This window comes from Nelumbo nucifera, chromosome 1, assembly GCF_055504915.1.
Source record: "Nelumbo nucifera cultivar China Antique chromosome 1, China Antique-T2T, whole genome shotgun sequence".
Taxonomy (NCBI): Eukaryota; Viridiplantae; Streptophyta; class Magnoliopsida; order Proteales; family Nelumbonaceae; genus Nelumbo; species Nelumbo nucifera.
Window position 1 is genome coordinate 33,027,673 of NC_142649.1, and position 23,701 is coordinate 33,051,373.

General features: G+C 37.8%; 1 protein-coding gene across 1 annotated transcript; it reads right to left on the bottom strand.

Annotated features, from left to right (window-relative positions):
• Positions 1-4,140: 4,140 nt before the first annotated feature.
• LOC104612059 (RING/U-box superfamily protein) lies at positions 4,141-6,424 on the bottom strand. The gene is made up of 7 exons (XM_010279373.3): positions 6,177-6,424; positions 5,920-6,046; positions 5,356-5,387; positions 4,980-5,024; positions 4,772-4,896; positions 4,577-4,685; positions 4,141-4,486 (listed from the first exon to the last, which is right to left on the bottom strand). Exons 1-7 carry the CDS (start codon positions 6,276-6,278, stop codon positions 4,415-4,417), a joined length of 612 nt encoding a protein of 203 aa, XP_010277675.1. The 5' UTR covers positions 6,279-6,424; the 3' UTR covers positions 4,141-4,414.
• Positions 6,425-23,701: the final 17,277 nt, after the last annotated feature.

Here is a 23,701-nt window from a genome sequence, read left to right on the forward strand (position 1 = left end):
ACATGACGTGTTTGGTATTTATTAGAGCAGGTTGTGTTTAAAGATCGGTTGATCAATCTTTGTGTTTTTGATTTGCGAAGCGGGTTATTTGGCATTTTCTTTTGTAGTTTGAACTCTAGCTTATTATGATTGTACATTTGCAAGAATTCAAGATAGGTCCAATCAGCGCTTATTGGCTCTGCGTGTGCAATGAGAAAACAAGTGGAGAACAGCTTGATTAGCTTCTACCAGACTCTTGAATCTTGATTTCATGATATGATGATGCACTGTTCAAGGTATTTTCACTTCAGTATATACTAATATATTTACCTACATATATCTGGTAGGATGACATTCTTTTACAACTCCAATTTTATTATCGACTTAGGAGTTGGAGAAGCTTTTTTAAGTCGAGATTTCAGACGGCAGGTGCTACAGAGTGAGTGTGCCCGATCTACAATGCAAAAGCACTTGGGGTTTTTCTTCTCACGATGGGATTCAGTTCCACACGAAAGGAAAAAAGCTGCATTCTGCAGGTGCGTCCATCATCTCTTTAGCCTTTTACAAACATCTTCTCGTGAAATGCGACCTTATGCTTATGGCCCTCATCTGGCTGCACTCCACCAAACTCGGCAACCTCTATTCATGCTACCACACTGTGCTTCATTCGTACCAGTTATCTGAAATGTGACATGACGTTGGCCAAAAGCCAAAGTTCAAATTTTCATCTTTCAGTGGTCTCGATGATTTATTTCTGCTTTTAGGTACAAATGCAATGGCTTGCTGAGCAGTTTTCGAAATGTGAAATTGAAACTTGAGCTCACCGACAACAATACAAATATACAATCAATAGGTAGTTGATTGAAACCAATTTGGGCCCTGTTCCTGTCCAGTTCTTTTCTTAAAGCTAAATGAAACAAATAGGATCCTTCCTAGACGAATTAGCCCAGAAAGGTCAATCGCTAGAGATGGATGATAGATACCCAATTGTATATGCACTAGGGCCGGCACAAGAGACCTAGAACCACAATCTGAGTGTCAACCACTCAACATTTTAACTTTGTATCTCTCGTCTCTGCATGGCTCCACAGACCACAATCTCCCCATACTTTGTCCCAAGGTTCAAAGTATCCAACCACCTGGCACGCACAAATGGAGTTTCGTTTATGTGCTCCAGTTGTTTTATTTTCTTGGAAAATTGTCTAAAACTCACCATGAATTTTCAACAATTCTCTTAAACTCACAACTTTTCAAAATGTCTAAAACTCGCCATATCAGTAAGTTTTTATTTTCCAAAACTCACCTTCCATTAGTGCACCATTAATGCTTTTTAACAGAGGTGTCCATGTCAGTATAAGTAAAAATTTTCATGACCAAATTACCCTTGAATGGTGAGTTAGAGGAAAAATGCCTTTTTCAGTTTTCAATTTTCTTTTTTTTTTTGCATTTTTAGTGTTTTGTTATAATTTCCAATGTTTTTATAATCTCTTTTTTTACATTTTTTTTTATTTTCTACAATTTATAAAATTTCCAGTATTTTTGTTATTTATTTACAATTTCTGTGTTTTTCTATAATTTTTGGTATTTTTCTACAATTTTTATTTTCTGATTTTGTTTTTCAATTTCTATAGTTTCTATAATTTGAAAATAATTTTTTATTTTGTTTGCAATTTTTATAATTTTTTATATATTTTTATAATTTCTATGTTTTTATAAATTTTATATTTGAAAATATTTTTTTTGAACTTTTTTCCTTTTTTTTATGTCTAAATATTGAAATGGTAATATATTAACACCGATTAATTTATTTTGTATATATTTTATATTATTCTATGAAGGCTAAAATGGCAATATATAAACACTGTTAGTCTTTTTAATGTCAATTTAGTCATATGGTGAGTTTTATACATTTTGAAAAGTTATGATGAGTTTAAGAGAAATACTGAAAACTCATGATGAGTTTTAGATAATTTCTCTTTTTTTTTTTTCTCAAAATTTTATAAGGGGCTGGTTTTGGCAATGCCTACACCCCTGAATTACAAAAACCCAAAACACCAATACACCCCGATATGTTTAGCTGGTTTCTGAATGTGGTTACTGGTAGTACGGCCTATACTCGTATCCCTTTGCGCTAGTGCTAGTGAGGAATTACATTTGGCTCGTAGGTAATCACCTTTTCACATCCACCTCATCGATCATTCAAAAATTTTGACAATAATAAAGGAGATGTGGATTCATCATCCACTTAAATAAAAGCGATTGTACCTACAATTTAAAAGGACAGTTTTTTTTTTTCCTTTCTTGTGAGAAGGATTGATCCTATGGAAATAAAACATGGAATATTCGTAGAAATTTCTTTATATTTGTTCTATTCCTGCCTATCATATTTTACGACAGGAAACATGATTCGGGGTTACAAGTTTACAATTTCTGCCTCCCCATTTCAGAAAGTATAACATGGACGCCTCGGCTATCTATCATCATATCCTTGGGTGCGATAAGCTTTTACGTACCTCGATTGAGGACTTCCCTTTCTAACATATTTGGGAAGGTTGTAATTGTTTGGATCTGCTTCGAAAAGACCCAACGTTACCCCAATAATAATAATAATTAGTGGAGGGGCTGGAATGGAATCGTTGACCTGTTGATTCGATCTCTGGTAAAAAATTGTTGAATCGATCAATGATCCATTGACCCGAGCAGTCAAATCATTGACTTGTTTAATGGTTTTTTGTCATTTATTTTTATTTTTTCTTTAATTTTTGTTGTCAAAACGAGCCATGTGTTCAAACCGAACAGTCGAACTGTCGACTTAAAAATTGGTGCCAGAACGATTCCGTTTTCAGGTCGTATGAGTCACACACTCGAATGACATAACACATATGGTATTGTTTAATGGACCTCACACATTCAATTTTTTGTTGTCAGAACGGGTTATCTGTTTTTTTTTTTTAATTAGAAACCATCCAAGCAACCAGTTCCATTTTATCCCAATCCCAGTCACTGGCCAAAAACCGTTGAATCGGTCAATGACCCATTGACCCGAGTAGTCAAACCGTCAACCCGTTGACCTGTTCAATGGTTTTTGGATTTTTTATTTTTTATTTATTTTTGTTGTCAGAATGGGTCGTCCATTTGACCAGATGGTCAAGCCATTAACCCAAAAACCGGTTGCTAGAACGGTTCTATTTTTGGGTTGTATGAGTCACACGCTCGAATGACATAACATCGTGGTTTTTAAAACCGACTCGGAGACTGAATTGATCAGGGGTCCGGTTATTGGGTTGAATGGTCCGATCGTTCGAATCAAACTTTCGACCTGTTTTGACAAAAAAATAAAAAAAATAAAAAAACGGTCGAAACCATTCAAATGATTCGATATTTAGTTATTAACAATATTTATAATAACTATTATATATTTATATAATTAGATAATTATATAAACAATATTTATAATTATTATATATTTATCTAACAATATTTATATAATTAATAGAAAATAGGTTGCTCTCACGTAGGAATCTATTCGCACAAGTAGATTCCATTTTTTGTACGGAGATAGCACCCCAATCCTATATATATATATATATAAAAGATACGGTAGGCTGCATGGAGCGTTTTCAAATAAGTATGCAATCACCCTTCTCTGGTAATTGTCTTGATGGAAAACACTAAAGTAATGCTTAGACTATGTTTGGTTTGAAAGAAACGGTGGGGAAAGTAAAGGAAAGGTAGGGATTCCCTTCCTTTCCTTACCGTTTTTCTTTTAAACCAAACACAGCCTTAAAGTTTTTAAAATCCAATCTTTGCCCAAGAAATTTATTGGGTGAATATTTATCAAATTACCCCAGAATGGTGATTCAATTTATTTAAGTGGGCTTTTATTATTATTTTTTATTTCACTGAGTGAACAACAAGCGCCAAGTTGGGATTGAACTTAAACCTCCCCTATTAGCAAAAAGTACTAAAGCAACCTAAGAGAGAGTCCATTACAATATAATTAATGAAAGGGTGCATTTGCATATTTATTTGAAATATGAAGCTAGGGAGGTTTAAGTATCAGCCAGAAAGAATGGGAGGTTTACGTAAAATTCTTAAATTCAGATGTAAAGTGGAATACTGGAATTCCATGATCTTTGGTCATTTGATAAACATATTTAGCAATGCCCAATTTTTTCTTTCTTTTTATGATATTAAGTGATAAAATAATTACATGATTTGCAATATAAATGCAAGATGAACCAACAATTTTGAGTTTTCAGTTGAGAAACGCCGACTGCCCCCAAGACAATCATCAACCTTATTAGCTTGAACGAGAAATGAATATTGTGGGTGGAGGGAGAAATGATGTGGAAGTATATACAACTTTCAGATTTTATTGAGAATATTAACTGAAAAAAAAAAAACATATATATATATATATATATATATATCTTTAGGTGTTCTTTTCAAGGGCTGAAGAGGAATGTTCAGATGGGGAAACTTCAGTGCTGCATATTGGGCAAACCTGCAAATTATACCAACTGGCTTATCAGAATGAAATCATAGATCAACCATGAATAGGAATTATATTTGTAATAGTTAAGTAGTTATTTACCCTTTTAATTTGAAGCCATTTGCTTATACAATCTGAATGGTAGGGGTGTTCACAAGGAAGGGCTACTAGTGATTCTCCTTCTTCATACTCAACCTGACAGATCACGCACCTGCCATTTCTAAGACTCAGAGAGATTGCCCATGGTTGGTTATGTTATCTATGTTATGTGAGAGTTAGGTACCGATCTCAACTTACCGGTCCAAACCATTTTTGCACTCACTCTGGCACTTGAATTCATAGGGATGCAAAAGTGCGGTGACTGCATCTGCTGGTAGTCCTTTATTCACTTTTCCAACAATCTCCCCCAGAGCAATCAGCTCCTGCAAATAACCTATCGGATGATTTCTTTCTGTAATTAGTAGTAAGTAATAGAAACGTAGCAAGACACCCTCATCATACCAACCTCATAAGACAAGTCGTCTGGATCGAGATCGTCTTCCTCCATATCCTACAGAGAAATTTCTTATATATAAGCTTCTCCATCATTCAAGATATCTAATATTTGGTGCAATTTTGATGTTGCCCTTTCATGAAGTACTGCAATTGCTGTAATGGCTCGTTGAGATGATTTAATACATTTGAAAAGCGAATCAGCCAATCAGTTTCTGATCATTATGGTAATTCTAGTAGCCCTTGTATGTATGATCCCCTCTTTGCTTACTGTTAATTCATTTGGTTGGCAATTTCAGACTATAAACCATTTTACAGTCTGGTGGGCACTAATTGGGTCATGGAGATGATATTGAATTAAAAAGAAAAGAAAAGATTTGAATAAGTACCTCATCTTCTTCATCCTGGAACTCCATTTCATCTGTAAATGCAAACATTTAGAAGAGTTACAACAATGCTTCTTTTCTAGTTTTAATCTCAAAGTGTATCATGTGCACCAACTTTTCTGAAAGTCATAAGGACTATTAGTTACTGGAGATTTTCCAATCCAAACTCATCTTATTTATTAAAAACGAATAAATTTATAGGCAAGTGATTCCCATATGTAAACTAAAATCAAAATTGAATTTGGACTGGTTCTCTAGCTGGTAAATTTTAACCCACTCCAGTCCCAGGTGATCCATTTCCACCTTTGCTTGTAAATGATGATAACTGTCTAATTTATGGCCAGAAGCCCAATAGATTTCTTCACTTAAAACAGATAGAGAACATTTATTCATTTCGGGTAGAAAAGAAAACCAGAAATATATCTTTTATTCTATAAGAAATATTGATATATTCTATTTAGGTGAAAAATAAACTTTTTCTAAAACCTTGATTAAAAGGACTCCAAAAAGGCAAAAACACCTTGACTAATTTGTGCTAAAGCCTAGAAGCAGACAGATGCAAATTACCATTGGCATCACCATCTTCCAATAAATCCATGTTGTCCCCACCATCTTCAACTCCTTCATCCCCTCCATCATTGTAATCCTCCTCTTCATCGGTTTCACTCAGTGTAAACATCAAAAATCCCCTATCCTGGCAACAGAAGAAATAATATCGAAATTATATCATCACTCAAATGACAATAATGGATTAATCCAAAATAAAGAAACAACAGAATTTGAGTGACAAAATAGAAAAAAAAAAAAAAAGTTGATGAGAAGACCTGTTCTTGCAGTGACATAGCAAGAGCCAAATCTGAGTCTTCTTGGTCGAGCTGGATGGATAGGACCCTCCTTGAAGCCTGTCTAGTCTCTTCATCATCCATGGAAAATGGATTCAATCTCTTCTGAAGGAAAAGGAAAAGAGAAACCCAGTTGGTGAAAGTATATGTGGAGACTCAGAATTCAGAAGATCTAAAGCTTGAGCTTTCCTGGGTAGAGAGCTAAAGCAACCTTTATGGGCTTTTATGCAAACGTTTCCCCCTAACGTATACAACTTATAATATATATAGGAATATATTCCAATTTGCAGTTTGAATACATGGTATACTTCTGCCTTGCTGTTGCCTAACGTGGAGGTAACCAACTGCTTGCCACTTGGCTTGTTGGGGGTGCCAATCACTTTATAGCAGTGTTTTAATAGTCGATCCGGAAATGAAACCGCTTTTCGGCCTGGGTGGTGGGTTGGTGCTTCAACCGTTTGAGACAATTGGACCAACCTGTGGCATCATAAATAAAGTAAAAAATAAATAAATGATAGAAAATTTTACAAAAAAAAAACAGAAAAATGGGTTTGTCTCTAACATCAAGTATTCATCATATTAAAATATAAATAAGTGTGGTGTGATAAATGAGAACTATCGTTATCAATAAAGGAAATATCCAAAAAATACAAAAAAAAATCTAACCCGTGACGTGACCTGCTGATTGGATCAAATGATTCAACGCATGGTTTTCAAAACCAGAATGGAAAACCCGGGAACTAGTCAGGTAATTGGTTCTATTTCACCCTAAAACCGCTTTTCGGCAAAAAACTGTTGATTTAATTGATCAGCGATCCGCTGACCCAAATGGTCGAACCATCGATCTGGACAACGATTTTTTGTCGTTTTTTATTTTTTCAAGTCAGAATGGGCCATCTGTTTGAACCAGATGGTTGGACTGTTCAACCCGGGAACTGGTCCCTAGAACAGTTCCCTGTCCAGTCCAGTTTTAAAAACCTTGATTCAACGATTCAACTGGTCCGGTTCACAGGTAAAATGGACCAAAGTAGTGTTTGTTTTTTACAAACGGTTCACGGGTGAAATGAACCCAAAGCATGGATGCAGATGAAGGATCAAGCGGTTCAACTGGCTGATTTAACCCTAATTTGAAAACATTGCTCTTATATACTTCACTAGAATCGAGCAGTTCTTTTGTGCTGATTAAAAAAAAAAAAAATGGATGCAGGGTAAGAGTTCGTAGCGCATGGCTAAAACAGAAAATCATAGCCAAGTCACTTCATCTAATTGAAGGTAAGACTATGGAAACAAATCAAAGGCTTTGATTCACTGTCGTAGCAAGTGTGGATTGGCAGGGATAATAGAAGCCTCAGACTGCAAATAGAATTTTATATGTAAATAGGAAGGAAAATGTTGTAGCTCATAGGCTGGCATGTCAATTAAGTTTGTAAAGGTGGTACTGAACGTCTATTCCAACTTCCCCTGGAAGGTCTTGATGTAAATATGTTTCTATCTACTTCAAAAATTAAAGAATGTTTTTATCTATAATATAAAGTCTTTCTTGTGCTTGCTGACCAAAAAAAAAATTGCATAGAGGAGACGGCTATATATGGGTGGCAATCTGTATGGTTTAATGGGGTTTGAGCTGGCTGTAGTTAGAAGGTACAATTCACAACCAAGCCAAATCAAGCCTTCACTCTCCAATTCTGAACTTTGAATGACCCTGGAAGGTGCCAACCAAACTTAGTTCTCTGTAGGCCCAAATGAACCAATTAACACACATTTATTTGGAAATTTGTTCTACGCCTCTACCACAGTAGATATCCTACGATTTCTTTGATAATAAATAAATGCATAAATACACACATATATATATGTATATATATAAATATAAATATATATATATATATATATACATACATATATGTATGTATATATGTATGTATGTATGTATGTATGGGCAAGATGATTTCGCTCATACTCATTTGAGCATAACTAGGCATAACTCACAATTGGGTTATGGTTGTGTTTGGCATTAGATGTTCCCACAATTTTTTTTTTCTTTTTTTCGTCCATAAAAATTCTTTTGATGTTTTTGTAGATCTTTTGTTGTGTTTTTTGGGAATTAGAACATACTCATTTGATATTGAGCAATGTTACTAATTACTTCTCTTAGCATCGTGATTCTCTTCTCGAATGATAGAGATCAAGCCCTCCAGCCTTCTATTTTATTTTTTATTTTTTCAACGTACTCCCTGAAAGTGGTTTTTCTAATTCTCTCACTTATGAGGGAACCTCCCAAGTATTTTTCATTTAAATTGCCTCTTGGGATCCTTATAATTGTGGCCAATAATTTTTACAGTTTATTTTGAATGTTTGGAAGCTGCCTTGATGCTTCTGCATATTTGTCCAAAATTTCTTTCACTTTTGTTGTGGCCTCAATGGAGCTTTTAAGAATATATGAGGCAGTCATCTACAAATTGGAGCATCAGGATATTTGGGGCATTTTTTGTTACTTTTACTTTAATATCTTACTTTTTTTCTTTCTCCCATGGCTTTTTCAAAATTCTTTGCTAGTGCTTCACTACAGGCACAAAGAATTAACTAACACTCTAGTCTCTCCTAGAGTGTCATTAGCTAACACTTGATAGCTTACGAGGTTATACATTCCATTACCCAATTGATCCAATTTTTGTTTAGTCTCATTTTACCAGAGATTTTTCTTAATAAAATCCCATTCTAGCCTATCATAGGCTTTTCCATATCGATTTTATATGCTATTAGCCCAGCTTTCCCTTTTCTTAGTTTTCATGGTATTTCCTTTTTTTTTTTTTTTGAAAGATAAGATAAATTTTATTAGGAACAACAAGCAAATAGTACAACGGTTCCCTACCCACACTGAGTTTGGCTAGGAAAGAAGATCAGATTACAGACTCCAAAGGAAATGGGATCTTAACAACTCAACACATTCAGGTTTATGAACTCAAAATTTATAGAGACATAAGGTATTAGTTTACTAACAACAGAACATAGTAGGTCCTCTAACTCTTCACCTTTTTATAAAAGATTCTATTGTTTCTTTTAGTCCAGATGGACCAAAGAACAGTTGCAAGAACAGACTTCCAGACAAGCAAGTCTTTGACTGAGTTCGTCATTACCCAATTGATTCCAACAACATTAAGAAAGTGTTCCCACACCTTGGGAGTGACAGAGTAGTGGCTACTCATATGATTTGTATGCCCTTAGCTTCAATCATTTTGATGTACTTTTGTTATTTAGTGGAAATAAATAAAGTGCATGTTTGATTCATGTTGTTTGGTTTAATTCTGTGTAAAACCCTAAAACTGGACATTTGTAGAGACTCATGTTAGTTTTAAATGTTCACAGCCGCTGGATAAGTCTGGGGAGATTTATCAAGGCTGATGCTGGTGTGCCACCAAGTGTTGGGATGGCCTGTCTCAGCCATCAGGGTAAGACCCGAGGCATATACAGCATGGGATTACTTGAATCCTTGAACCGGACCAGATTTCCAGTCTTGCCCTGGACCTTGGAGATAGATGGGCAAAACTGGAAAGTTACACCTGACCCCTAGACTCGATTATGACACTTCACTAGGTGTTGGATCAGGCTGCCTTTGATATGCCAATCAGTGAGATCCTTAGTGGGGATCAAAACCTGGGTATGTTGGGGCAGTTTGAGAATTCATCTGAGTGGGTGGTCATAGTGACAGAATCAGCCACTTTGTCGGACAAAGGGTAATGATCGGGAATGCACTCTCTCTGATGGAAACCAAACTGCCGGCAGTTGATTTCAATCGTTGGAATTTTGTTTTTGCAAAATTAATATATTTACATATATATGTACGGTTTCAAAATTTTTGCAAATGGTTTTAATTCCCGGGATCCATGTGAGAGGAGAGTGCGGCACTGTTCCTTGCAGCCGAGGGAGAGGTCCTCTCTTGTCGGGCAGTGCTTGATCATTAAGGGCTGAGAGGTTAAGTGTAAGACCATTTAGGATAATACCTGATGGGCTAATCTTGCACCTGCCCACAGTCCCTGGGTTTTTATAAGATGGCTTGGCCCAGGGACCACTTAATGTAAGTGTTGGGCCCATAGGGTTCATACGATGGACTCAAGGGGTTCATTGAGATTTTCAGTGAATTTGGCTGGGCCTTGTATTAAAGGCTGGGCCGAACCCATGTGGCTGGTGTGTAGATCAATGCTTGGGTCCCACGCCATACAAAGAAGCCCAACTGGGCAGCAGATTGGAAACTAATTAAACACTGAATACTAAATGGGCCAAAAGCCCATTTCGAAGTGGCGATTGATCTGAAATTAATTTCTATTAAATCCAAAATTTATTTGGAATTGTTCTTTATTTATTTTGATTTAATGGACTGTTCAAACCTGGAGATCGCAGTGCAGTTTTAGCGCAGATGGTCTGCGCACCCTTTTTCTTTTCTATTTATTTATTTCATTCAATTCGGTCTGTAAATAATTTTTTTATTTTTTATTTTTAGACTGAATGTATAGGATTTGATCAAGAATGTAATTAATAGAAATAGGATTTTTGTTATTTTTCTTGATTAAAGAAGATGGAAGAAGATGGCGGCGCTGGAGATTTGCAGATGGAGAAATCGTTTTCTGCGATTTGCAGTTTATGAAACTGCAACCCTTGTGATTAACCTCTGTTTTGCAGGTGGTGCGAACAGTCCATAATTGTTTTGTGTTTGCTAGAAATCAAAACTATTAATTTCAGATCATTCAATAATTAATTCTTGAATTGAAAATCAGTTTTGGACCATTTCGGACTAGATTGGACCAAAACTGTTTGGACCAAATCTGGGTTTCGAAAGGGGCTGTTCTCAGTCCAATTATCTCACACTTTTGTTCCAAATCTGATGTTCAATTACAGGGATTAATTCGGCCCACCTGTAAAGCCCAGTTTTAAAGGGTTAAAACTGCAAAAGCCCATTATTGTGAGATAAGCTGTATTGGCCGAACTGCTATCTGCGATTCAGCCCATACACCTAGTGGACATTAATCGTTAATGACTTGATTTTTAAATGGGCCGTTGAATGGGCTTTACAGCAATTAATTGATTGGATCAATTCCTCCTTTACATGTGATGTTTGGATGTTTGATGTGCTGCGACCATGGGCCATAAGTACTTGGCCCGTGATGACTCGTTAGTGGCTCTTGCGCACACCATGGCTGAATGCACATCATTGCCATGGTGTCCCTGAAGGTCATTGGATGACCCCCCTCTTTGCCTGGTGGGCCCCACAACCCTGAAAAGGGATGCGTACGGAACCCCTAGCCGATTAAGGCCCACCAGAAATCTGACTTTATGAAAGTCAGTGGGAGCCACTTTGGTTTGACCTAAATTAGAACTAGGCCGTGATTTTGTTCCCTCCAGCAAATATGAATGCAAGTGATAGGGAGATCCATATGATGGACTCTCTAAAGGCCTTCCGTCATTAGCACAATGATGGGTCCATCAGTAATGAGGAAACGCACCATAAAATTGGGCTATCCATTTGCTGTTGGATCTGTTAGAGTGTTTCATAAGATGATAGGGGCGTCATAGACCGATGTGGGAGGGGCTTCACCAGAAAATGGGAACTCTCTCACGGTACCTTGGCGTAACCTGAATATGATGGGTGTGCACTCACTGACAGAAGGGTTTACCTGAAAACGGCTCTGAACCTTGTCTGACAGAGGCCAAAGGGAAACTCATTTGATGAGTGGATACGATCCGTCACAGAAAGGTGGTGGGGTTATGCAGCTGAAACAGTTGGTTTCACGCACCCCATGTGATTTCCCACATTTCCAGAGACATTTCGTCGTCTCCGTCACTGAGATAGGAGGGAAATCTCAGAGATGAACAAATGGGAATGGAACATAGATTAAAAGCCATATCTATGTAGGTAAACATGAATCAAACTAAGGTTGTGGACTAATGATTTTGCTGTTTTATCAGAAAATGGCAAACGGTCAATTTGCAAAGCTTCTAGACGATAACAAGCTTAAGGGCCCAAACTATGCCGACTGGTACAGAAATCTTATGCTGGTCCTAACTTCTGAAAAGTTAGACAAGGTAGTGAAAAATCCTGCCCCGGAACGTCCGGGTGATAGGGCTTCTGAGGCCCGAAGGAGGGACTACCAAGATTGGGAGGATAAAAACTCCCTAGCCCGCTGCTTTGTCATTGCCTCATTAGACAACTCAATACAGAGGCAGTTCGATCAGATCGAACTTGCCAAGGACATATTGGACAGTCTAAGGACAATGTATGAGGAGCAGAACCGTTCTACTCGACAGAAGGTCCTGAAATTGTTCATGACCGCGCAGATGACCAAAGGGCAGAAAGTTAATGACCATTGTCTTCGGATGATGGGATACATCAACGAACTTGAAGCTCTTGGATCCGGGCTAGATCTTGGCACGCAAGTGGATGCCATCCTAAATTCTTTGCCCTCTTCCTTCAATGCGTTCACTATGAACTACAATATGAATAAGCTGAATGTCAGCGTCCAGGAACTCAGCAATATGTTGCAGAGGGCCGAGGATTTACTCAAGAAGGATGAGCCTGTGGTTATGCTTGCTGAAGCTAACAAATCGGGCAAGAGAAAGAGAAAGGCAAAGAAGCCCCAGAAGAAGACTACCAAACCCAAGAAGCAGAAGAAGAACAAGGCATCTGATGTCTGTCACTTCTGCAAGCAGACCGGCCACTGGAAGAGGAACTGTCCTACCTACCTGGAATCTAAGAAAGGTAATATCGAAACTTGTGTCATAGAAACTAATATGTTAGTTACTTCTGTGTCCTGGTGTGTTGACTCCGGGGCTTCAACTCATGCGTGTAACTCACTGCAGGGGTTCAAAGTTAGCAGAAGGCTGAGTGAAGGTGAAGTGACACTGTTCTTGGGAACAACTGCAAATGTTGCAGCTGCGGCAATAGGAACCGTAGAATTGGTTTTTAAAGAAGGAGTCCTTGTACTTAAAGATTGTCTTTATGTACAGAACTTGAGAAGGAATTTAATTTCTGTTTCAAAATTGTGTGCTGATGGATATACTGTTTACTTTAGTAATATGATTACTGTTAAACGGAATAATAAATTCATCGCATGCGGGGAGCTAGAGAACGGTCTCTATGTTCTGCATCCTTCTTTGGAAACTAACTTAACCGAAACTACGTCGGTCGAAAATCCCAAGAAAAGGACTCGTGATACAGTAAATCTCACGTGCCTCTGGCATTACCGACTTGGCCACATCGGTGTCGACCGAATCACAAGACTGGTAAAGGATGGTCCTTTGGATTTTCTAACCGTAGAAAATCTTCCCACTTGTGAACCTTGCCTCCAAGGTAAGATGACTAAGCGGCCATTTGACGGTAAGCCTGAAAAATGTGCAGGCACACTTGACCTAATACATACTGATGTATGTGGTCCCCTGAGTGTTAGGACACGGAATCAACACGTGTACTTCATCACCTTTACAGATGATTTTTCACGATATGGTTACGTGTACCTAATGAGACATAAGTCTGAATCATTTGAAAAGTTCAAAGAGTTCAGACAGGAAGTCGAGAAACAGTTAGGGAGAGAAATTAAGGCCCTTCGATCAGATCGAGGTGGCGAGTATCTCTCTGACGAATTCAGGGACTACTTAAAGGCCAATGGGATAGTGTCACAACTAGCTCCTCCTGCTACACCTCAACTCAACGGTGTTTCAGAGAGGAGAAGTAGGACCTTGTTGGACATGGTCCGGTCACTTCTCGTACGCTCAGAATTACCCACATCCTTTTGGGGATACGCATTAGAGACTACTATCTACGTGCTGAATAGGGTTCCAACCAAATCAGTTCCGAAAACTCCATATGAACTTTGGACCGGAAGGAAGCCAAGTGTGAGACACTTGAAGATTTGGGGTTGTCCTGCACACGTTAAAAGAACAAGTGCGGACAAGTTGGAATCTAAAACCAGCCGTTGCCTGTTTATAGGCTACCCAAAGGATTCGGTGGGTTATCTATTCTATGACCCAAGTGAGCAGAAAGTGTTCTGCAATCGAAACGCCCGATTCTTAGAATCCGATTACATCCTGGACACCCATCGTCAGGAAATAGTTCTTGATGAGGAGAGCTCAGGAGCAGTGGGAGATGACCCACAAGTTCCAGGTAATGACCAACCTAGAAGGTCCACCCGGGTATCCAGACCACCAGTCCGATATGGTTATGACCAGGATAGTTACCTGGTGGAAGCCTTGACTAGTGAAGAGGATCCCGTGTCTTACGCGGAAGCTATGTTAGACATAGACTCCCAGAAGTGGGTGGAGGCCATGAGAGCCGAGATGGACTCAATGGAGACCAATGGAGTCTGGACTCTAGTGGATCCGCCCTCCGGGGTAAAAGCAATTGGTTGCAAATGGATCTACAAGAGGAAGAAGGGCCCCGATGGCAGGATTGAGACCTTTAAAGCTCGTTTGGTGGCGAAAGGGTATACTCAGAAAGAAGGCATCGACTATGAGGAAACCTTTTCACCGGTGGCCATGCTTAAATCCATTAGGATCCTGCTAGCTGTAGCAGCGTACCAGGATTACGAGATTTGGCAAATGGATGTCAAAACAGCGTTCCTGAATGGAGATCTTAGTGAAGATATCTACATGCAGCAGCCGCAAGGCTTCATTGCTGCTGGTCAGGAACACATGGTATGTAAACTTAATAGATCCATATATGGACTTAAGCAGGCTTCTAGGAGTTGGAACATCCGTTTTGATTCTGCAGTCAAAACGTTTGACTTTGAGCAGAATCCGGATGAGCCCTGTGTTTACAGGAAATCCAGTGGGGATAAGATCACCTTTTTAGTCTTGTATGTGGACGATATCCTACTCATTGGGAATGATGTAGGAATGTTGACTTCGGTCAAGGTATGGCTATCACAGCAGTTCTCCATGAAAGATCTTGGAGAAGCTTCATACATACTGGGTCTTCGACTCTATAGAGATAGATCGAAGAGGATAATTGGATTATCCCAGGCTGCTTACATTGACAAAATTGTCAAAAGATACAGCATGGAAAACTCCAAGAAAGGAAACGTTCCTTTCAGGCACGGAGTCATTCTCTCCAAGAAGATGTCTCCCAAGACTTCTGAGGAGATTGAGAGCATGAGAGACGTTCCCTATGCCTCAGCTGTGGGGAGCATCATGTATGCCATGTTGTGCACTCGTCCGGACATAGCTCAGGCGGTGAGTGTGGTAAGCAGATTCCAGGCAAACCCAGGACAGGAGCATTGGACTGCTGTGAAGAACATACTCAAATACCTTCGAAGGACGAAAGAGTTTTGTCTGGTATTCGATGGTAGTTCACTGCAAGTTCTAGGGTATACCGATGCCGATTTCCAGTCGGATCCAGATGATAGAAAGTCTACATCTGGGTATGTTTTCACGATAGGATCGTGTGCTGTTTGCTGGAAAAGCAGCAAACAGGGGTCCACTGCAGACTCCACAACCGAGGCCGAGTACATTGCCGCAAGTGAAGCTGCCAAGGAAGCCGCGTGGATGAAGAAATTCATACACGAATTGGGAGCGATTCCATCCAGCACATCACCCATCCCGTTGTTGTGTGACAACAATGGAGCGATCGCCCAGGCTAAAGAGCCTCGGGCCCACTCGAAGTCAAAGCACATCGAGAGGAAGTACCATGTACTACGGGAGATCGTTGGTAGAGGGGACGTCCTAATTCAAAAGGTAGCATCAGCGGATAATGTGGCAGACCCATTGACTAAGCCACTGACACAGAAGGTGTTTGAGAAACACGTGGAAAGTATGGGACTCCGGCTTGTACCAGATTGGACCTAAGTGCAAGTGGGAGCTGTTAGACAGTTTTGTATGCCCTTAGCTTCAATCATTTTGATGTACTTTTGTTATTTAGTGGAAATAAATAAAGTGCATGTTTGATTCATGTTGTTTGGTTTAATTCTGTGTAAAACCCTAAAACTGGACATTTGTAGAGACTCATGTTAGTTTTAAATGTTCACAGCCGCTGGATAAGTCTGGGGAGATTTATCCTGCCAAGGCTGATGCTGGTGTGCCACCAAGTGTTGGGATGGCCTGTCTCAGCCATCAGGGTAAGACCCGAGGCACATACAGCATGGGATTACTTGAATCCTTGAACCGGACCAGATTTCCAATCTTGCCCTGGACCTTGGAGATAGATGGGCAAAACTGGAAAGTTACACCTGACCCCTAGACTCGATTATGACACTTCACTAGGTGTTGGATCAGGCTGCCTTTGATATGCCAATCAGTGAGATCCTTAGTGGGGATCAAAACCTGGGTATGTTGGGGCAGTTTGAGAATTCATCTGAGTGGGTGGTCATAGTGACAGAATCAGCCACTTTGTCGGACAAAGGGTAATGATCGGGAATGCACTCTCTCTGATGGAAACCAAACTGCCGGCAGTTGATTTCAATCGTTGGAATTTTGTTTTTGCAAAATTAATATATTTACATATATATGTATGGTTTCAAAATGTTTGCAAATGGTTTTAATTCCCGGGATCCATGTGAGAGGAGAGTGCGGCACTGTTCCTTGCAGCCGAGGGAGAGGTCCTCTCTTGTCGGGCAGTGCTTGATCATTAAGGGCTGAGAGGTTAAGTGTAAGACCATTTAGGATAATACCTGATGGGCTAATCTTGCACCTGCCCACAGTCCCTGGGTTTTTATAAGATGGCTTGGCCCAGGGACCACTTAATGTAAGTGTTGGGCCCATAGGGTTCATACGATGGACTCAAGGGGTTCATTGAGATTTTCAGTGAATTTGGCTGGGCCTTGTATTAAAGGCTGGGCCGAACCCATGTGGCTGGTGTGTAGATCAATGCTTGGGTCCCACGCCATACAAAGAAGCCCAACTGGGCAGCAGATTGGAAACTAATTAAACACTGAATACTAAATGGGCTAAAAGCCCATTTCGAAGTGGGCTGATATGATCACCCATCAATGGGGCGAATTTGAGATTGCAGTTAGCAAAAAGGATTGGGCTCTTAGCCTTATCCACTCTTAGAGACCAAATTCAAATCAGATTTGAATCTGGTAACCTCCTGATAAGATCAGGAGTAAGCTAACTCTATCTGGGAAAGGGATTAAGATTATCCCCTATCCAAATACTGATTTGGATTGAGATAACTCCTAATTAGGAGATTTCTTAATCAAGAAGAAAAGAGAGGAGATTTTCGAATGAACCAAGAGAGAGAAATAAGATTTCGATCCAAGAGGTTCTGGTAAGCAAGAAAGGTTCCTGCGAATTGAGATTAGATCTCATTCTCTCCAGAAAAGAAAATAGTTCAGCCTTTTCGTTTCTGGAAATCTCCTCCTGCCGCCGCCATCTGCATTGTTGCAAGATTTGATCTTTGCAGAAAAGAAAGTCAAGAAACCAGTTCTTGACATCAGTCTTGCAAGAAAGACTGAAAGAATTCAGTGTTTAGTACATCCAGGGGATTCTTGTGAAGGATCCAGTGTGTAGGACGCACCCTGCTGGTTCTGTTCCATCCACAGCTGTGTCATCTTCAGCAGGGACAGATCTTGGAGCATTCTTTGGGCGTGAACACCAACTTTGGGAGATACTGCTTCTCCGGATCAGGTATAATCCTCCCATTTATCTTTTGGTACAGATCTGGTTTGATTAGGGTTCAAGTAGATCCTTGAATATTGTATTCTAAATTCAGGGAATATGATTCCCAGTTGGGAGAAGGTAGGAAATTTTTGAAATTCGCCCCACCCATTCCGCAACCTTTATGGCGTCCATTAGATGGATCCTACCATTCTTTCAACTCATATGATTTGTAGTTTCAGGCACTAGGTCACAAAGGCTATAAGACAGATCCAAGAGTTGTAGGCCCTTTCTCTCCAGACTTGTTCTTGTAAGACATTTATTTAAAGTCATATTCCAAACCAGAAAATTCACTTTTGAGGGAGAAGTAGGGTTCCATATTTGCTTACTAGGGAATCTGAAAGACTAGATCTGCTTAGTTTTGAAGCCAAAGATCAAAACATCCATCACCATTCCACTTCCAACACTAGTCATCCTCTTTGCTGATGTCAATTTCCTGACTCTGTAAAAGGTACAGCAACTCCAATACTTCACCAAATTCCCAGTCAAACAAGTTTTTTTTCTGAATTAAGGGACCCTGACTATTGAATTTTTAGAATAGACATAGGAATCAACCACTAAGACATCTTGGTTAGCTGCACATTGAAAGAGGAGAGGGTAGGCCTCAGCCAAGGTACTGTCCATACATCAAAGGTCTTTCCAAAATTTTAACTTGTCACCTTTGCGTATCTTAAACCCCACCCCGTCAGAGAAACAGGGAAAACATTTCATGATTCCTTTCCAACTAGAACAGCCCCAATTTGGAAGGGGGTCCTAAGAATACCAATCACCCAATTCACCCCAAAGTTGAACGTAATTAGGCTTCTCCACCTACTAAAAAGGGTTGCATTAAACAATTTTAATTTTTTGATTCCCAAACCCCCTTCTTCAATAGGAAGACAGACTTTCTCCAACTTAATGAGATGGATTTTCTTTTCTTCTTTCCATCCTTTCCAATAGGAAGTTTCTCTAAGCACTCTAGCTTTTTGGCAATTTTATCTAGGGTCGGGAAGAGGGAAAGGAAATAAGTGGGAAGGTTAGTCCTAAGACCACTTCATACCAGCAAAAAATTCCAAGCAACACCTCTAACTGGTTAGGATCAGCATCAAGAAAGTAAAGAGTGTCATCTAAAAACTAGAGAATGGTATTTGCAATTAAAACATTATTATAGATCTATCTATTAGGGACAAAAAAGGGGAAATTAATTTCCCTAATATTGGTCTTAATATGTTGACCAATATTTTGGCTATTATCTCGTAAATAACATTACATAAACTTATGGGCCTGAAGTGCTTAAGTCTATCAGGATTCTTTATTTTCAGGATCAGAGTTATAAAAATCTTATTTAGTTTTCGATTCATTTATCCAAACGAAAGAAGGCTTCAATTAGTTTTTTGACTTGGTCCCCTATTATTAGGGATGGCAGTTTCTACCGATAGGGTGGGGTTTTTTTTGCTTGAAGAACGGGTTCGGGTAGGGACAAATTTTGGGATTTTACAACCTGTATGAGTATGAGTAGGGTACAGTATTAGGCCAAACTCAACACTCCCTAACCCACATATTGTTGGATAGCATATAAACTTTATGTATTAGGTCTTGAATTTAGTAATATTTTGAATTTTTATATTAAGGATAATTGATAGTTTTGTGATTTTTACATGCCTTAATCAAATAATTAGAAATTTTATTTTTTTAGTTGTGTTATTTATTTATTTATTGCTTATATATGACAAGAAATTAGAAGTGTGTTCTAAACCCAACCCGCCCTTACCATTGAATGCGGAGAGGGTTTTGCATTTTCATGTGTGGAGAGGGTTTGGATTCTCAAAATCCAACCTCCTATGGGTTTTGGGGTGAGTACGGGTTGGGAGGTTTAGGGAGGCAGGTAGGGTTTAGAATAGACCTATTCACGGGCTGAGCTTCGGGCTTGACTTTATACTATGTTGGGCTCGGGCTTCGGGTTTGGCCCATTAAAAAATTTTGACAAAAACTAGGCCCAAGCCCGGCCCATGAATAGGTCTATCTAGAATTAAAAAAAAAAAAAAAAATCCTCCCTGAACCCGCCCTGTTGCCATCCTTACCTATCATGTCCCAGTATTTCTTAAAAATTTAAACTTATTTCATCCAGATCGAAACCTTATTCCCTCCCATTGAATTCAGAGCCTCTCAATTTAACCCTCCAGGACCTCTTCACCTACTTTTTCATTTCTTCCTAGGTCACAATAGGATTGATAACTTCTATTCGATCAACTCTAGTTCGACCACTCAATTATTTGAGGAATTTTTTATTTTAATAATCCTATTTTTGTATTTCCTCATTGTTGCTTTAATGTGGAAATACTTAGTATTTTTATCTCCACATTTCAATCAATCCATTCTTAATCTCTGGGCCTAGTACAACTCCTATTTTTTCTAGGATTTTGTTTAATCTTCTTTGTATAACTTTTTTCTTTGTTTATTACTTCTCAGGTCCACTTTTCAACCTTCTCTTTTATATTTGTTTTAATTGCTATACCAAATTCTTTTTTATTTCAAATATATTTACAAATTAAGTTTTATTCCAGTTTCTTAAATTTTGTGCCACTAGCCTTGATTTTTGAGCAAATTGTTCACCTCTAGAACTCTTTACCGACTAGTTCCAAGCATCCTTAATAACTTCCTTTAAGATTATTCTTTTTAGGGAGAATAACCAATCAGCCTGGATCAGAATTTTATAGCCCTATAGTACAGGGGGAATGCATCCTGATCACGAATTGATGCTAAATTCACGGGCAGAATATAGTTTATAGGGGTAGAGGATTAATAGTAGGAGGGGGAGTCTGGAATTTAGAATTCTGCATCGGATGTATCCATACTTCTCCGTTCTTTTTAACATCTATTAGGGACTCACAATAAAGGTGCAACAAATTTGGTCAGGTAAAGTCAAAATGTGTTTGACCAAAACTTATTTTGGGCCAATTGGATTTTTGTGTTCTTGTTCAACCCAACCTAATTTTAGATGGATTAGGTCAGCTTTTAGGCCTTGGAAAAGTAACCCAAACCAATTAACCTCGCATGCTCCAACCCAATCATGAAAATAACTTATTTAAGTTGGATTAGGGTTATATTTTCAGAGGTTAGGTTGGACTAGATTAGAGCTAAGGTATCTTTTCCTTGACTTAGGCTTGGGTTGACCTCAACCCAAGCCAACTCGGCCTGAGGTGAGGCTCAATTTTATCAACCAAATTAGTAGTTGATATTTGGGCATTTGGGGGCTATTGCTTCATATAATAAGTATGAGAACTCATGTTTGAGTCTAGGAGCAGCTAGTTGCCCAACAACCACTTTGGGTAGAAAAATCATGGTTTTCAAAACTGAATCGGACTGGGCACCTGGGAATTGGTTATCTAATTGTTCTATTTCACCTTAAAACTGTTTTTTGATAGAAAAAAAAACCGTCGATTTGGTTAGCGATTCGCTAACCCAAGCAGTCAAACTGTCGACCCGGACAACGGTTTTTGGCTGTTTTTATTTTTATTATTTTATTATTTTTTAAGTCAGAATAGGCCGTCTATTTGAACTGGGAACTGGTCCGCATAATGATTCCCAGTCCAGTCCAATTTTAAAAACCTTGGAGAAAATGTCAAATATTAAGGTCTCTATCCAATCTACCCCTCCCAAGACCCCAAATAAGTGAAACCGATATATAGGGTACTGGACTTTTATACATCTATAAATAGATTTTTCTATGTGATTTTTAGAAAGTGAATTTAAATTAGAATTAGAACCCAAATCTGATTAGCTCACAAAATGATTTGATATGGATGTTAAGGTTGAGAAAGTCTAAACCACTCATATAGTTTCATTTAATTAGACAAAACCTAATCAATCCATCTATATTTTGGGTAAAATTCAGAAAACTACTTCTACTAGGGATAGTAACACTTACACTACAAGAAAATTGACCTTTGACAATAAGCACTTCATTACAGTTGCAAATGGTTGTTGCCAAAAGATAAGCATTAACAACAATTGATCAACGTTGTTGTTAAGTCAAATGAATTGGCGACAAAAACTACCTAATTATTGTTCATTTTATCTATAACTGTTGCTAAAGCAATGAATTGGAAACAAAGCTTACCACCTTTTGTTGTCCCTAAATTAGTGAATTGGAAACTAATGGGGATCAACCGTTGCGAATTCTATCTTTAAATGAATGCCATTGAATCTTTAGCAACAATCATTGAAAATTGTAGTTACAAACATATTTAATACATCAACAAATGGAATAAATAACAAAAATTCATTTTAATGAGTCCAGCTTGGATTAACTCCAATGATTTGATTATTTGACAACCAAGAAATTAATTAATCAAAATAGGATCAACTTATGACATCACAATTAAAATAATTATATACAGGAAATTTTTATTAAATAAGATAATAAAATATAAAAAATTGAAGAAAACATGTAAAAAATATATTAAATATTTAAATATAATGATTGAAATGTTTAAATATATAGAAAAATGCCAAAAGGGAAGAAAACTCAATGCTTTTGGGTTTTAACCTTTTATTTCTATTCTTGGAGTTCAACTATGATAACAAACTTCACTAGTAATATTAGGTCCCCCAACCTTCATTTGCGACAAAGAGTTATCTCATATTTTCAGATTGCAAGATTTGCTCCTACCATTAACATTCCTTTAATTTTGTACTTTTTATTACTATTTTGTCATCTTTTTTATTACATATCTGAAACCCAAGTTTGTCACCCAATAATAAATGCACTTTATTATGGGCCAATCAAATATACAATTGATAAGATTAATAGCTACTTGGAAAAGAGTTTACATAAGCTAATTAAGCAAATTTTTAGGGTTCTTGGTCTTGGAGATGATAGCAATAAAGGTATAATTTAGTTTGTTTCAGCACTAGTAAATGTGCACGTACATTGCACGTGGCATTTTCAAATGATGATGATAGTAATATTTTAGTGTTTTCATTAAAATTCATGTAACAAAGAAAAGTGATCAATAAAACATGGTGTACTGGTCGATATATTATCTTTCAACCTAAAGACCTAACTTCAAATGTTTTTATGCTTTGTATCAATGTTTCCAACTTGTGGTTGAACCAAACAGTTGGATTTATTAGTTTGTCACTTAGACATATATTTTAGTATATATGTTTTAACCTAAACCATTTTTTTGAAAAAAAAAATCATTGACTTAGTCAACAACCAAATGACCTTATTGGTTGAATCACTAACCTATTTGATTAGGTCAATGGACCATGGTTAAGACATTAATTTATTTTTAGTCATTTTCATCTTTGCTAACAATAATTCTCATTTTCAAACATATTCTTAATGGTATGTTTAATTTTTTTATAAAATTTATAAAGAATTTTTATATTCTTATTTGTAATTATTTAATTTATGACATAATAAAAGTTACTCATTTACTAGGAGGAAATGCAATTGCAATATATTGTTTGAATATTGTGGTCAAATCAATTGACTAGATTGATCAATCTGTCACCCAATTTAGAATTATAGGTCCATTTACCACCAAACCACTTGGTTGTGGTAACCTAAATAATTAAACCACTAAACTATTTGACATGGTTAGTGGGGTCATTTGTTAGACATTAGCGCTCTTTATTTTTTTTCCTAATTTTTATCCCATTTCCATCATTAATCAAAATAATTTTCATTTATCACACTTATTTTATATGATGAATATATAATATTATAGAATATGCCCAAATTTCTATACAAATTTCTACATTTTTAGAACTTTAGGATGTCTTTGGTTGCACTGCAAATTTATTTGCACCGGTACAAATGCATGGGAGTGCAAATGTAAAAAATGCAAATTCTTGTCTAATTTTATTTTGGATTTTAC